This window comes from Elgaria multicarinata, chromosome 2, assembly GCF_023053635.1.
Source record: "Elgaria multicarinata webbii isolate HBS135686 ecotype San Diego chromosome 2, rElgMul1.1.pri, whole genome shotgun sequence".
Lineage (NCBI taxonomy): Eukaryota > Metazoa > Chordata > Lepidosauria > Squamata > Anguidae > Elgaria > Elgaria multicarinata.
The window spans coordinates 78,537,813-78,554,376 of NC_086172.1; the positions used below are offsets into that span (position 1 = coordinate 78,537,813).

The 16,564-nt window shown below is 41.8% G+C and overlaps 2 protein-coding genes across 3 annotated transcripts in view; both read right to left on the reverse strand.

Moving 5' to 3' along the window:
* KDM2A (lysine demethylase 2A) overlaps positions 1 to 4,139 on the reverse strand; it is a 59,814-nt gene extending 55,675 nt beyond the window's left edge. Inside the window, exons 1-3 of one of the 2 annotated variants that reach the window (XM_063116863.1) lie at positions 4,104 to 4,139; positions 3,200 to 3,227; positions 1,397 to 1,501 (exon numbers count right to left, since the gene is read on the reverse strand). In XM_063116863.1, the coding sequence (XP_062972933.1) occupies positions 1,397 to 1,501; positions 3,200 to 3,227; positions 4,104 to 4,120 (150 nt within the window). In that variant the 5' untranslated portion in view covers positions 4,121 to 4,139. Of the gene's footprint in view, positions 1 to 1,396; positions 1,502 to 3,199; positions 3,228 to 4,057 lie in introns of both variants that reach the window. The other variant, XM_063116862.1, reaches the window with a different exon arrangement.
* Positions 4,140 to 8,592: 4,453 nt separating this feature from the next.
* On the reverse strand, positions 8,593 to 16,278 carry RHOD (ras homolog family member D). Its single transcript, XM_063118688.1, has 5 exons — positions 15,935 to 16,278; positions 12,264 to 12,351; positions 10,662 to 10,771; positions 9,808 to 9,942; positions 8,593 to 9,293 (listed from the first exon to the last, which is right to left on the reverse strand). The coding sequence occupies exons 1-5, from the start codon at positions 16,079 to 16,081 to the stop codon at positions 9,129 to 9,131; spliced, it is 645 nt and encodes a 214-aa protein (XP_062974758.1). The 5' UTR covers positions 16,082 to 16,278; the 3' UTR covers positions 8,593 to 9,128.
* Between the last annotated feature and the right edge of the window lie 286 nt (positions 16,279 to 16,564).

A 16,564-nucleotide genomic window follows, 5' to 3' on the forward strand; every position in this document is an offset into this window, starting at 1 on the left:
AAGACATAAGGAAGGGCAAACAAATCCTGTCCTAAAGACAAGTATCCTTACAATTTAATGCATATTATTTAGCTCTAATTAATTTTAACCAAGTACTATCATTTCATCCATCAGTAAGTTCTGAAACTTCCCCAAACACAACCACTTCCAGAAAAAATATAATCAGCAAGCTATGCTCAGTTTGTTCAATATACAAGAGTTCATGTCTTCTCTCATCTTCACTTTGCTTCTGAAGTACTGCCAGCTGCCTATTCCACCACAAGCAACAGCCGCAATTCTATCTTAGTTGCTTCTCTGACCTTTTACCTTTTAAAAAGTTTTTACACATATATTTCGTTAGCAAAACTGCATCCTTATGTAACAGAGTTGATATTTATATAGCTTAATTTCTAGCCTTGTCCATCTCTAGAACACAGAGTAGGTAGCATTAAAATTTTCAACCCCTCCTAAATAAAATATCTGTTTGAAACACTTTTATCAAAATTTAAGTCACCCCCATAACTTCTTAATTCTAGCTCCCAAAATGTCTTTCAGTACTTCAGATGCTCTAGTCATGAACTTTGGATAATCTCCAGGGGAAAAGTATTCTATATCTCTGGGGCAGCCACTATGTTTGGTTTTGCTCACCTCCAGGTATAACTTTGATTTACAGTGGTATAGTCAAAAATGGTCTCTTGAACAATTAAGGGTGCAATCCTATGCATGGCTAGCTGGGGGCATGCTAGGAATTGCAGGACTTATTTCTGTCTAAACTTACATAGGTTTGGGCCTTTAAAGAATAATGGACTGTGGGGAAAAGGTGCAAGCCCTTTAGGATTTTATAGATCAAATCAAGTATGTTAAGTTATGCCCAGAAGGTACTGGAGAGCCAGTGCAAATATTGGAGCAGCACGTGTACCATGCTCTTTGCAATCTACTCCCAACAGGAAGCAAGGTGCTGCATACTACAGTAGCTGAAAACAGTCCTCAAGGGAAACTGCATGAATCTAGACTCAACGTTACCAGACGGAGCGAATTAAATCATTCTGGATGCCACCACTGAGTTTCCAGACACAATGATAATTCCAAAGCCTGCAAACTTGAAAGCCCAGAAATGGCTGAACACCTCCTGTTGTGTTGATATTCTCTCCCCTACAGCTCTGCCAACCACCATCACTACTGCCTTGTCTGTATTTGATTTCAACAGTTCAGCATTTATCCATTCCTTGACTCTGAAAAACATTAGGTAAGCTATGCTAAAATGACCTGACCAACTCCAAGTGGCTACAAAATCACAGATCTTGAAAGTCAACCTATTAAACATCACTGGGTGTTTATTTACAACAGGTTTTGAAAAAATGGATTGGATCTCAAATTTCTAAGGATTTGAACATGACAGATAAGAATACATACTAACCAGTCTTTTGCTATAACGGATCCGCTCTTCTTCAGGCTCCATCTCAGACTCTTCTGATGAGAGTGAGAAGGAGATATCAGAACTGCTGTCTTCCTCCTCTTCCTCCTTAAGATACCAGAACAAGGAAGCAGAATACATTAGAAACTCCCCCCAACACTTTATTTCCTTGCTTTTATCAACAGCAATATGAAATGCCATGAATCAAGAATGGAAAAGTAACAAGGACTATGACGCCATGAGATACAGTCTCATTTTTAGGACCTGATCAAGCCATTACCATTGACCTGAAGCCAGTACCATTGCTATTCATTGACCAAAAAAAGTTTAGATAGGTTAAGTTCTGATATAAAAAAATGTTTACCATCCAAGTGGTGGTTTGGATATTCTGCAATGGAATCAAAACCATGTTACACACACTTGAACATTACGCAATACTTCCGCAGTTTGTCTAGTGTCCATGTATATGTACATGCTATGATACAGAATACTCTATGCAGTGTATGTCTTTTAATGAGTTGGGAAATCAATTTAAGAACAAACATGCTGAATTTGGTCAGCAAATACCTGTAAGAATTTTCCTAGGAAGCATTTCAAAACAATGATAGCATAATTAACCATATATGAATCAAATACAAAGGCTTACATTTCACAGTTTGCTATGCTGCTGCCCTACAACAAAATACTTCTCAACATTTTTCTAATTGCAGTTTGGCTGTCTGTATTTGGACAAGACAAACTATGCAATCCATTGCTCATTTGGAAGCTTTTAAGAAGAAGTCTGCTAACAGATATGGAATGCCTTATTCCCTAGATCCTTTCTGACTTAAAGAAGACAGAGGTTAACACCAATTAGAGCACAATTTTAGGCTCAATAGCACAAGATTTAATAGGCTGGTATAGGTACAAGATTGTAAGCCATTTTGGTAAATGATTTAGAATAGGATAGTCAGGACAGTGTGCTACAATCATTTAATTGTAGAGTTATGGAGGGGTTTCTGGAGTGCAACACTTGACCCTGGAGAAAAAGAGTGCATGGAACAGGACAGAGTGGATAATATTACAACTGGCTAGCACTATAAATCTGCATAAAGATATGTTGCCAGAGAAGTCACTGAGCTGATGGACAGGGAGTTGAAACCATCCTAACATTGAGTAAGCTGTGATAGTGATGGGCACAGTGGAGGCAGCAGTGACCTCAAGAGGGTTCCAACCTCAATTGTCAGATAAGAACAAACTAAGTAGGGTTGGCAAAAGGTGATATAATTGTTGTTGCAATTACTACACTTCTTCCAAGCATGGTCAGGAATCAACCTCTAGGAAACTGTCATTACAATACCTCCTTACATAGAAACAAAAAGCACAACAAATGGACCACATAACTTGTTTTAAAATCCAGCTTTAAGATCAATAGAGAAGTTGTACCTGTCTTATTATTATTATTATTTAGCATACAGTAGTAAGTGTAGATTCTGTGAGGAAAGGGAAACTCAGAGACTTCTACTTGCCATCTCCCATTCCAAACCAATTACTTGTTCAGCTCTTTTCACTTTTTTTTAAGTCTCAAAGTCAGCAAAATGAAGAGATTCAGCATACCACATGCTAGCTCAACTCTATCCCAACTGAAGAGAGGCACAAGTTAGAACCAGCAGAAACTTTATCTGGATTTTAAGCACTAGAATATCACACATAGGTTGCAGTGACATAAATGCAATGAGGCACTCTGGCTTTCATTGGAGAAAAGAGGAAGAACAAGAAATGGCACTGTTTGCAAATCTACTGAATATAAACAAAGTCAGATCTTACCAGGTCTCTGGTTCTCCTTTGCCCCTTTCTAGGGCAGAAAAAAAGAGTTGGAAAATCAGTTAATTCCCAAGTGGGTTTGTCTTCGACCCAGAGGGCTTAAGAACCTTAATATCCAGAGAAGGAAAATAGACGGGGGAACCAAATCCTATCGTAAGGGGGAATAGGGGTGTCATCAGGTGAGTCCTGGAGAGCCTTCAACGTTCTAGATCCTTTCAGTGAGGCCCGACATGAGGGGATGGACAGACAGAGAGGGCACCCTGAGAACTTCAGTCTCTTTTCATCCTACCCTTCATAAACCCAGAGCAGTAACTCAAAGAGGAAAGCAACTCCCTCCAACTCCCTGCCCCTAAATAAACTATTTCCCACTTCCATCCAATTATTAAATAAATAAGATCTCGGTTACCGTTCTAGCTCAGTAACCTCTGGAAACCCCCTATTCCAGACCAGTCTCGCCTACACATCCAGCCCTCCCAGTCCCACAACTTGCCTTTCTAGTATACACATACCCTCACACACCCCTCAGACTCTCACCTCGGTGCACTTGGCTTACCTCAAATGCCTCAGCCTAGCCCAACCTCGTTCACCCCCTCTACCCAGGCTCACGAACGCCGGTCCCATTACACTCCTCATGCTTAACCCGAACTCGCACCCCAGCCTGAACCCTGACGCCTCTAGCCCTAACACCCCCCGGGACACGACCGGAGCCTCTCACTGCACTGGGCCAGCACGCGCCGTCGCGTCGGCTCTTGGGGCCTAAAAGACCACCCAGTATCGCGCCACCCGGCCCCTCAACCCGCCACCGTCCGCCCGTCGCTACCATTCGTTCCCTCCCCGCCGCCCCCAGATTCTTCCCCTCACATAGAAGCAGCCGCCGCCATTTTGAACCCGTCAGACTCTCACATACACATACTCGGCCGCCATACTGCGCCTGCGCGGCGTAGCCTTCTCTTACTGACCCCCCTCCCAACACGCAAGGCACTCCTATGCGCAAGCGTAGTTTTCCCCACCCTGAAGCGGACCCTCCTTAGCTGCGCACGCGCACAAGCTGAGGCTACTTTTTTTGGCCTCTCGAGTTAAGCAATTGAAACGCATGCGCGTTCATTGTATTTATTTATTTTTGTCGTCCTTCTGGCTTGAAGCACAGCCTTACATAAAACTGTAGTTTTCTATTGCTTTGCCTATGAGAATATTTCTGACGCGTGCGCAGTAGTAGCAGCAGGCTGCTCGACAATCAGAGCATCAGGCAACGGTCGTTCAGGTGTTTAGACGAAATCAGAGCGATTGATCTCAATGGAACTAATCCGGAGTAAGACATTTGAGGATCGTATTTTTAGGCGTTTGGATGGCCAGGCTAATACTCCCACCGTCTTTTAAAAAACTATCTATCTATCTAGAGAGGGTTTACTTTTGTGCAGGCGCTTAAGTGAAGGAAGATTCTGGGGCAATGGTCCCATTTTTAGGCCCAGTTAACAACATGTGAGTTTCGGACCGAATCCTGCTCAGAATGCTCCAGCATACTTCTCTCCTGACCTCTAGTAGGTGAGGAGACGGGCAGGAGCTTCGCAAGGCATTGTCTGTCTCAGCTGGAGAGAGAGCAAATAGGCTTTCCGATGCAATAATATTGTTTTTGGTATTCCCCCCCCCCGGAAAAGAATCACCCCCACCCCCAACGCACACAATTGCCAAAGGCCAATATCCCTTTTATGCCACACGTTTGGAAAACGGAAGGAGCGACAAAAATCTTCTAGCTTGGAGATTTGTCTCGACGGTATAGCTAAGATACATATTACTGAAGCTTGAGACTTAATCGGACTAACCACCAATTTATTGAATTTAGGGGGGCTTACATACACACAGGTGTGTCCATAAACGAGTACCCTACTATTCTATTTCCGTGTCGGGCGGCCGCGATTTTTAAGCAATAAAATGATAAATGATACAGAAAACGGACACTCTTCTTTTCCAGAAACCACACGGAAAGCCCCAAATAAAACCAAAGAGTCGTACAAGACTGACACTTACATTACGAATTTAATTAGATTCTGGCTGCTAGCTATTGTCAGTATATAATTACTTTAGCGTCGGTTAATGTTTAAATAAGTTTCTCAAAGGCGCGACGTTAACCTAATCTTTTTGGGAAGTTTGATAAAACCCAGCTGAGGGGCGCTTCTATCTGGTTTAAAATCAGGCTTTCGTTGGTTTGATGAGATTAACTTCACAAGATTTAAAAAAGATACGGTGCGTGTCGAGGTTTTGAAAGAAATTATACGTTCACAGAGTTTGGTGCAACAGTAAAGTATGACAGCTTATCTATTTGTGTCGAAGAGGCCAATCCTTTGCTCGTATAATCGGAAGTCCCAATGGAATTTACTCTCGAGTAAACGATAGTAGAATCGTACTGCCAATTTTTATTACCTTTTTTTTTAGTTCCCTTTAGACTCTTGCAGTTTACATCCTAGTTAAATCCGGACACTTACGATTTCCTGATTAGTACCCCAATTCTGAACACATTGCGTGGGATTAAATTCCATTGCAGTGAATGAATCGTACTTGCGAATTTGGGGGAACGGATCAACACACTGGTCACGCAGAATTAATGCTGCCATCCCTACCACGTTAATCAGAAATCTCTTTCTACTGAAACCAAGAAATGTGATTAGGATGTAATCAATTAAACCCCATCATACTTGTTTAGAAAGCAGAGATCCCCGTTTGGTGAAATCTAGCTTTGTCTTAGTTGACCTTAAACCAGAAATTTAAACCAAAACACATTCCAGTGGGGATGCTTGCATAATTTCCCACGTTACTTTAAATCACTTTTAAAATTATACTCGTTGTTAAATTGAGAAGTTTGTTTAATTAAAATCCGCCTTACATCAAGATGTAAGTAGCCTGCGAAGTCTCTCAGCATCACAATACTGTCTGCTTCATTTGCCTCTCCCTGCAGTATTTTGCAAAACAATAACTGGATTAATTAGCATAAAGCTCTCACCTTTTCTTTTTACAATTTGGGTTTAGGGGAACCTCAAAAAAACTGGAGATAGAGTTGCTTAACTATTTTTTTATTATTAGAAAGCTTTCTTATCTAAAAACGTGTTCATTTTAAAAGTACCCTTCAAGTTCTTTTTCTGTGTTTGTTTTTCTTTTCAGATCCTACTTTCCTTTGCCATTGCTTGACTTTGGAATCCCCAGTCATAGATGTGGGCAGAGTGAAATCAACGTTAGATGGATCAAGAGAGACACTCTTTTGTTCTCTCTCACTGAAGCACTAAACAAGTTACCAGGCTATGTAAGAATTGGCTCCATCTTTGAGCTCCATCACACCTACTCCCCCCCCCCCTTTGAGTCTGTTTTCTTAGCGAGTATCGCACTGGGCACTTTCACGTCTGTGCATTGTTGTGCTATTTCAGCTCACGTTTGTGCTATTTCAGCTCACGTATCTTTTCACCTGTATCGCTGCTGGGCCAGCGAAAACTCCCCCTCTGCCCCTTACGTTCTCCTTCCCCTGCAGTTTATTTTTTTATTTTCTTTAATATATTTTTATTTCTGTGCAAATACAATAGGATGGCAGCCTGAAACTGCGCAAGTACAATAGAACAACACACTATGCTTTCTCCTAAGATCATATTAAACAATATAAGTGAAGAGAACGTTTTTGAAGAAGTTTGTGGTCAATGCTGTCATGGCAATGGGAAGCCGACATTGTTCTGGTCAGGAAACCTAGACATGCCTACTCAGGAGTAAGAACCATAGAGTTGAATGAGGCCGAGTCTGGGCATGGGTGGCGGTTGGCTCGCTCGCCTTCTCCGTGGGGCATTTGGGTGCCCCTCCCCCTCCACTGTTGAGCAGTTGAGCAGAGAACCACCCGTCCTCCTCTTTTGTCAGTGAGACTGCCCTTCAACACACACACCCCCAACAAAAAATGGGATGGTTGTAGGACAGGGACAACATCATGTGAGTACTGCACTGGAAAAACGCATACCAAGCATGGCAAGAGTGCAATAAATTGCTGGTATGATGGAGCTCTCTCTCTGTGTGTGTCCAACCCCAACCCCTATGCCTAAAGAAAACCTCTGTAAGATTTGAAACCTGGTAGCATTTTAGTGTTCTTCCAGTCAAGCACAGCATATTTACAGTGCTTAATTAAAAGTCAAGTGGGAGGAGCCCACCTTAAAATTGCCTGCCTGATAGTGCTGTCTGACTTGGAGGCTTTCTTTTCCTAATTCCACATTGTGTGTGTACTTAGCAGTAAACAAGGGGTGTCTTAAATGTGCTTAAAGACACTAATCCTATATACCAATAGCAGACTCATTCTCTGAGTGCTAATACATATGTAGCCAAAACGGCACCACCTCTGCACAAGAAGGAAGTGTCACTAGGGTCAGATCTGCACCAAGCAGGATATGACACTTTGAAAACATTTTGAAAACTCTTCATGGAGTGTGCCCTGGGCCTCAACAGTCATCACTACTGTTATAAACCATTTTAAAGCAGTAGTGTAGATCCTGCCTAGGCTTGGGAAAACCCTCATCTTTGCAAAAGTATCCCCCTAAATAGGGAGGGGGGAACCCTAAGGAGACTGAGAATGCTCAGTGGCCACAAAATGTTCAGTGTCCATTGGGGATTTCTTTCTTTTCTTTTTTTCAATGGCAGGGTGGGAGTAATGGAATGGAGCATTCTGGAAAGGGGCATGGCTGGCAGGCATCCCGAACATGTGTGATGTTCCATTTTATTCTGTAGTCATGATAGTTTAAAATGTAAAACTGCACAGGCCCAGAGTCTTTCTTTTCTTTTCTTCTCATAGTTGGCCGTCTCTTATTTTTATTGCTCTAATATATGAGGAATGTAGAAGTAGTTGTAAAGAATGGAATGGTGGTTGGTTGGGGATGAAGAAAACTGTTAGTGGTGTATTTCACAAATGAAGTAATACACATGGCCATCTAAAGCTCATCTAAAGTTGAGCGTAAATTGGCAGTCTGATACACTGGCAAGCATTTAGGACTCTATATGGAGACTTATTTTTTTTACTGGAATGGAGTTCTCATTTTATGAGTTGGTGCAATCTTGCACTGAACCATTTGTGATCGGTGAGTGCAGCCCATGAGGCATGTACTGTGGCATCCCAGTTCTTTGATAATTCTTCTTTTTGCAGGCATTTCTACATTAAGCTTTTTTCCCTGCACCTTTACCAAGGTTTCTGCTTCCATATTCTTTATGGGATTAAGATCAGCTCCTTTACACGTGCTTTTTTCTGGGTTTTTTCTCTGTTTCATTATACAACCGCTAGATGGCACTGAGGTGTAGTGGAATTGCGCAATTACATGTGATTCTTATTCTGTCATTTCTAAATAATACCAGATTTTACTTATTAGGGGGAAAAGTGACAATGGTTGTAAAGCATGGGAGAGACCCTGAAGATGACGACATCATGTAAAGGACCCACAAACTACTGTGAGTGAAGAATCACAAGCGCACAATGTAGAAAAACTCTTAGGCAGACAGCAAAAACAGGAGGGATATTGAAATGCTGGGAAGCTGCATTTGGCTTGGTGGTTTATACATGGTTTAAGCCTGATGTATCTAGAATGGAATTTTTAACTAGGTCTGTGCTTGATTCCAGTGACATTCCATTTGATCTAAAAGACCAGATCCTTTACAGGTCTTCTCCACTGAAGCCTATGGAAATGAACTGAAACTTGACTGCTATAAGCAGATATTGAGCCATTGAATCCAGGAGGTCAGATTTTCAGCTGCTACAATCTGGTGCTACCCATCTGCTTGCATGTTGATCTACTCCAGCTAGGGAAGTGTCCCATTGTCTTCACTTCTCTATACAACACCTTTAAAGAGATTTCAACCTACTGAGTGGAGTTGAGATTAGCTAAAAGCTATGGGAAATTCTCCAGACCCATTCAGAAAATGTGGATAATCAGGAAAGCAGGCAAGTCCTCTTGCGTTTATGCCTACGTTGTTTCTTCATGATGCTCAAGGCTGCTCTGGAGGCTTCTGCAAAGATGTCTGCAATATTCTCATGTAAGCGGGCTGAGCACTCAAGGTAGGCAACTGCATGGAGATTCTGAGCCAAAGCCTCTCCCTGTAAGTGGTTTGGGTAGAGGAAGGAGAAGGGAGAAGAAGAGAACAGCATACACTTGGTCACTTCCTGAATTGAGAGAATGGGCATCTAGCCACTTAATAGGAGAGATGATCTAAAACATGTTGGTTCCTGAAACAGAAATCCAAATTATGAGTCCCATATAGGGAAAATATAGCAACGTAAGATATGATAATTTAAATACACAAAATACCTGACAATTTTCTGATCTTTGATCACACCACAAAATCTGATGTCTGGGGTGACCTGTCTCACCCCATCTCTTTTAGGAAAGAATCCCCTTGCATTGCAACCAAAACTGCTGTGATCAACTTAAGAGTTATTTACCTTTTCTCTGGCAAGGATGAGCACACGGACAGAAGCCAAGTAACATTTCTGTTCCTGGAGGGTGTTGTGTGTGTGTGTGCAATTAATTTTGGCTAGCATGGAAGCCCTCAAATGCTGTACCAACTATTGCAAATCTGAAGAATATGCCCAGGGGCTGTGTTTGTTTTACCTGGTGGTATGTGATGGGCTCCAGGTGGTCCTGATGTAGCTTCCTTAGCAGAACCTTGTCTTTCCTTAGATCTGTCTTGCAGCCAACAAGCAGGATGGGAATCCCTCTGCAAAAGTGCTTTACTTCAGGGTACCACTAAAAGGAGTGTGGGGAGAGAGAAAGTAGAGTGGGTTGGGCAGACCAAGTTTCTAGGATCTGCTTTCTTTGTTTACTAGAACCTCAAGATCTGCCAATGGGACCCTAGTGCAAGAGACATAGATTTGGAATTAAAGAATTCTAAGCCCAGGAATTTCTTTTGAGTAATTGAACTGAGCACAGTTCACAGTCCTTCCACATAAAAATCCACTTCTGGTTACCCTTCCTGCCTGCCTTCATATCAGCATTTATTATTTAGGGCAACTGGAGGGGGAGGGAAGAGTAATGTTGTTGCTGCTATTGTTAAACAACTGAGATCAGAGATCTACCAGTAGATCCAGGTCTACCTTCTGTCCTCCCCTCGATTAGGACAGTGATGATGGATAGATTCTGGCAGATAAATGAGTAGAAAAATAAATAAAGGGATCTTTTTGGAGAACCACAACTTAAAGTTTTGAACCTGTCCAGTAGATTATAAAGGAGACGTGTTCCTTGGTTCTTGCCCTGAAGAAGGCACCTAGTGGCCTTTCCCTTTATCCTTACTTAAACAGCTTCAAAACAGATGGTATTACTTTCTGAGGCAGGGGTGTGTGGGTGGGTGTTGGTTAGTGCCATCTTGCTATACCAGCAATTTGACTGTTTCTTAATTGCCTTATATCACGCTTCTCCCATAGATACCTGGGACAGATATTTTTATTGAGTGTCATGGATAGTGTTACCTTCATTAGAACATTTTCGAAGCTGGTGTGGTTGGTGACATCATAGCACATGAGAATTGCATGAGCCCCACTATAGGAGAGGGGTCGGAGCCTGTCATAATCATCTTGCCCTGGGTGGAAAGGAGACAAAGCTGTATTATTTATTTATTTATTTATTTATTTATTTATTTATTTATTTATTTATTTCTTACCTGCCTCTCCCTCTGGATTGAGGCAGGGAACAACATTAAATACAAAAATTCCAAAAACTGCATACAATTGATTAAAAGCATAAAACTGATACAATATTATAATAACAATCAGACATCTTAAAATTCATCAGCGTAGGCTTGCCAGAAGAGATCAATCTTTATGGCTTTCTTAAATTTGGAAAGACTACTAAGTTGATGAATCTCTTCTGGCAGGCCATTCCACAATCTGGGAGCAGCAGAAGAGAAGGTCCTCTGGGTAACAGTTGTCAGCCTAGTTTTGGCTGTCTGGAGTAAATTCTTTCCAGAGGACCTGAGTATGTGTGGCAGATTGTACGGGAGAAGGCGATCCCGCAGGTAACCTGGACCCAAACCAGGTAGGGTATTGGTTTCACATTTTAACACAAGACCAACCTTTCATATACATATACTGCATCATCATCATCATCATCATCATCATCATCATCATCATCATCATCATCAAAAATTTGTTACCCGCCTCTCCCTCTGGATCGAGGCAGGGTGCAATACAAATGCAAACACCATAAAATACATATAACTAATTAAAACATTTAAAACTAATACATTATTAAAAGCAGCACATTATTGTAATATTACTTGCAATATACAAATGTTTTTAATGAATGGCCCCCTCTCTCATCACATTTTGCTGTCCAAAATAACCATAATTAGACCTTTTATTTATGTCTAAGTAGGTTTGTGCCCCACCTTTTGTCTAAAGAGAGCTTGAGGTGGTTTACCTATATGTGTCTACTCAAAAGTAAGTCCTACTGAGTTCGGCGTCCACTATGTGGCGTGGATCTAAACAGCCTAACACCTTTTCCTCTTAGCAGTGGTGCATGGCTACGGAGGGATCCCATGGTACCACATTTTCAATCATAGAAGGGCAGCATTCCCATGTATGTTGATTTGAGAAAATAGGCACTCTTGCCATCTTTATACACAGGATACACATCGCCCTCTTCTATCTGTGGGGAAAGTACAATGCGAGAAGCCTTATATGTAGGAAATGTATTACTGTAAGAGAGAAACTACATTTTAGTATCATTGCATAGCCAACATATTGAAGAAGATTTTTCCTTATGTAATTGCAGCCATTCTCTCCAATACTTCAAACACATTCCATCCTGTGCTTATCATCTCCAAGCCTAGTTTCCAAACTGCCTTCTCCCCAAGGGGATTTGCTGGCTGAATAGCCAGCATTCATATCAGGGGCAGACATGAATATGCAAATATCTGAGTTATACCTAACCTTTGTCTGCTAGGGGCTGTCTGTATAACTGGAAAGTTTGCCCATTCTTACACTAACATAATCTGACGCAATAAAAAAATATCTAATTGACTATTTTCCTGCCTGCAGCCTAATTCCCCCCCCCCCATTTCATAGGCATACCTGCGGTATCCCAGAGATTGATCTGCACTTGCTTGTCACTGATGTGAAAGGGGGCAGAGTACTTCTCAAACACTGTTGGGGTATAAATCTAGAAGCAGAAGAAGGAGAAAATGATGCTTTTGCTTAGTCTGTGAAAAATGAATTTATATACAGTTCTATTTGATCTACCATAGGGATTAGGAGCCCATGATTTATTTATTTATTTATTTATTACATTTTTATACCGCCCAATAGCCGAAGCTCTCTGGGCGGTTCACAAAAATTAAAACCATCATAAAACAACCAAGAGGTTAAAAACACAAATACAAAATACAGTATAAAAAGCACAACCAGGATAAAACCACGCAGCAAAATTGATATAAGGTTAAAATACAGAATTAAAACAGTATAATTTAAATTTAAGTTAAAATTAAGTGTTAAAATACTGAGTGAATAAAAAGGTCTTCAGCTGGCAATGAAAGGAGTACAGTGTAGGCGCCAGGCAGACCTCTCTGGGGAGCTCATTCCACAACCGGGGTGCCACAGCGGAGAAAGCCCTCCTCCTAGTAGCCACCTGCCTCACTTCCTTTGGCAGGGGCTCACGGAGTAGGGCCCCAGTAGATGATCTTAAGGTCCGGGTAGGTACATATGGGAGGAGGCGTTCCTTCAAATAACCTGGCCCCAAACCATTTAGGGCTTTAAATGTCAATACCAGCACTTTGAATCGGGCCCGGACCTGGACTGGCAGCCAATGAAGTTGTAAAAGGACTGGTGTAATGTGATCTCGCCAGCCAGTCCCTGTTAGTAAACGGGCTGCCCTGTTTTGTACCAGCTGAAGCTTCCGGACCGTTTTCAAAGGCAGCCCCACGTATAACGCATTGCAGTAATCCAAACGAGAGGTTATCAGAGCATGGATAACTGTAGCTAGGCTATCTCTGTCCAGATAAGGGCACAGTTGGTATATCAGCCTAAGCTGATAAAAGGTGCTCTTTGCCACTGAGTTCACCTGTGCCTCAAGTGACAGTTCTGGATCGAAGAGCACCCCCAAACTACGGACCCGATCCTTTAGGGAGAGTGCAACCCCGTCCAATGATCCTCCAGACATTGTTGTACTTCAACTTCCATCAGCCCCAGCCAGTGGTCAAGGATGATTGGAGTTGTGATTCAACACTCAGAGGTTCACTGGGTCTCCATCTCTGTCCTACCATCATTCTAGGGCTGAACATTTTACCTCCAGATAGTAGTGTGCCTCCCTTAATTTATACCTCCCAGTTATTTCCTCCAATAAGGCTCTGCTCTATGTATAGCCTCACTGTGCATGGAGGCTGTCCTTGAGTAAGAATACACATCATGTACATCTGCTAAATTAATAGCACTTGAAATTTGGCACTGGTTTTCATTTCATGTCTAGTTTTCACCTGTTAAGGGGTAAAATGAAGTGTTAATGGATGGGCAGGTTCTTCTTTTATGCATGGGAACAAGTGTGCATTTATTTAACAGAGAAGGAACTATGTCATTCTAACTTCTTCCACCCACCCTATAAAAACTTGGCTTCTTTCTGTATTCAAAAACTATGATTTTCTGTATTGTTATTTGACGCTATTGGTGAATAATATGTATGTATGTATGTATGTACGTATAGAAACCAGTGGGATAATATTTTTTTAAACAACCCATGAGTAGTCGTTATGTATGAGCCAAGTAACTGTTATTAACCTTAAAGTGGCCATTCTTAAATGAGCTTCAAAACAGACTCTAACATGAAACTTCTGAATTACAACACATCAGGAAGATAAATTCTATCACCTGTAATCTAAACCAAGATAACTTTTTGATTTTAAATTCCACTGCAGGTGTTAATAAGCCAATACCAAGATGACTGCTATCATCAACACTACTTTATGAACTAATAAATAAATAAATACCTCCTCCCTTGTGCTGTTTGGGAGATGGAAAACGTAATATCTCTTAAACGCCTCCTGAAGACATACCTGGTTTTATATTGCCTTTTTATGTTTTAAATTTATACCTGTTATATTTTATGGTTTTTAATTGTGCACTGACCAGAGAGCTTCGGCTGATGGGCAGTATAAAAATGCAATAAATAGATAAATAAACTATCAGTGTAACAATTTTATATACATTTAGAGAGCGTTCCTTTGACTCTTGCACAGGGTTTGAGGGGCAATAGCAAGGTAGAGATTCTCCCCAAGGGTGCAGACAGTACTACATCCTGGGGATGGGGAAATTTGAGCAGGGATACTCAACGCCCCCCCCCCCCCCCCGCCGTTGAAAGCTCCAAGGTGGCCTCCTCTCCCGAAGTGGGTATTGCAATCTTAGGAGAGGAGGTAATGGGCACATTGGAGGTGGGCAAGTGGGCAAGGAGGGGTGCATCAGCTTGACAGACTCAGAGGCCCATCTGACAGAAAATACAGGCAGATGGAGAGGTCAAAAAGCCTCCCTCACTCCTCCCACTCTACTGGCAGGGCATTGGATACTCGGAGGACTTCGGTCTCTGAGATTTCCCTCTAGCGGAAGTCAATCTGATAGGATCGTACCTTTAAGCTTTAACACCATCATTGTGCACATTTCATTTCCATCTAGCTTCACTGCTTACAATCCCCCACCATCACAGAGGGACAGCCCTACCACAAGTCAGAGTGAGGCAGCTGCCTTAGGCAGGCTGCAGGGGCTGGGGAGGGGAGCAGCAGCAGCAACCAGCCTTGAAGTAAGATTGAACTGCCAGTCTGATTGGAATGGGCGGAGGAGCCATCTTGTCCATTGCTTCAGCCAGCGAAATGTCTTAGGCTAGCCCGGCCACCATATATACGTGTGCCTGTTAACACAGGATAACACTTTGTGCATCTGATAAAAGTGAATTCTAATTCATGACATCTTATTCTATAATACATTTGTTATCAGCTGTTTCAAGTTTCTTTGTTGTTGTTGGAGGTAAAGGAAACTGAATTAACAAATACAAAGGCTAACTTTGATTTTGGATTGATAAATTTATATTATGTATTCGATTCAAACACGTCAAGTCTATCCATGTCACTCAAGACACGATCATTTTTTTGGGGGAAATTTTCTTTCTCTGGAATAATGATGCCATTTGGAAAAAAAAGTCTTCAATAAAGCATTTCCTGATCTTTTCAAGCCTTGATGTGTTTTGTATAGCACAGCATTGGCAACTAAGTACATAATTTTAGTAAAGCTATGTTTTATAATACTAGCAGTACTCCTGGTCAGTTTTTCCTACTGAACTAGTTACTCAGAGAGAAAAAAATCCAGAAAGAGCCAGTAGCAAGAAACACCTTGGCTATTGTTCTAAGGAAAATAAAGAGGGCAGGTTTGCTTATGGGTATAACTAGAAATTAACATGATACAGGTTCATTTCAAGGAAAATAACCTCAGGGGTTACAAGGATCAACTCTGAAGGGAACATGGATGGACTTTTTGTCTTGAATCAGAAACAACATGGCAAGAGTTCCCCCCTCCCTCCCAATCCCCTTTCCTTTTGTGTCATGTTTTTTAGATTGTAAGCCTGTGGGCAGGGACTGTCTTAAGAAATATTTTTGTAAGCTGCCTTGAGAGCCTTTTTGGCTAAAGGGTGGGATAAAAGCACTATAATAAAGAATAAATAAAATAGTTTTGAGTATAGGGAGATGATCCTGAGAATAGAAGGGGCTTACCTTAGGGAATTCTCCTTTTGCAAAGACCATGAGCAGTGATGTCTTTCCACAGCCTCCATCTCCAACTATAACAATTTTGATCTCAGTGATTCTTTCAGTCTCCCTTTTGGGCCCTAACTGGTCTGGAGCTTCTGCAGCTCCTTGCATCTCTGGAAGCTCCCAGGTCCCCACAACAGATGACTTTTGGAACGTTCCAAGGAAATAGACAAGTCGATAATCTCTTCTCCTTGGGGGCTGTATACTGGGTTTTTTCCAACTGTGAGATCCCAGTCCTCGCTCTTTTCTTTGCTATAGATGGAATATTCAAGCTTCACAGTAGAGTGTCCATAGAACAGAGTGGCCAACTGTGGAAGGGTGGGTGCAACAGGAATGTGAAAAGATTAGCTGGCACAGGGTGGAGAGTGTAAACAGTAACACACCCACTGAAGCATCCACCCACCCTGTGATGAGGAACTGAAAAGTAAATGATTAAAAAACAAGGAAATACACACATGGGCTAAGTTCAACACTTGTGTTACAGGTGTGACAGATCTCCGGAGGCTCTGCATAATGTGCAAAATAGCACCAAAAACTTACATGTCCCCTCTTCAAACAGTGCACAAAACATCCATAGCAAGAAAGACAGAGGAA

Excerpts from the sequence above, each read along its gene's own strand:
- RHOD (XM_063118688.1), bottom strand. The coding sequence starts at position 16,081 with ATGCAAGGAGCTGCAGAAGCTCCAGACCAGTTAGGGCCCAAAAGGGAG. Across the intron at positions 12,352-15,934 it reads CAAAAGGAGAATTCCCTAAG|ATTTATACCCCAACAGTGTT; the intron begins GTAAGCCCCTTC and ends TTCTGCTTCTAG. Across the intron at positions 9,294-9,807 it reads AGCCCATCACATACCACCAG|GGAGAGGCTTTGGCTCAGAA; the intron begins GTAAAACAAACA and ends AACCACTTACAG.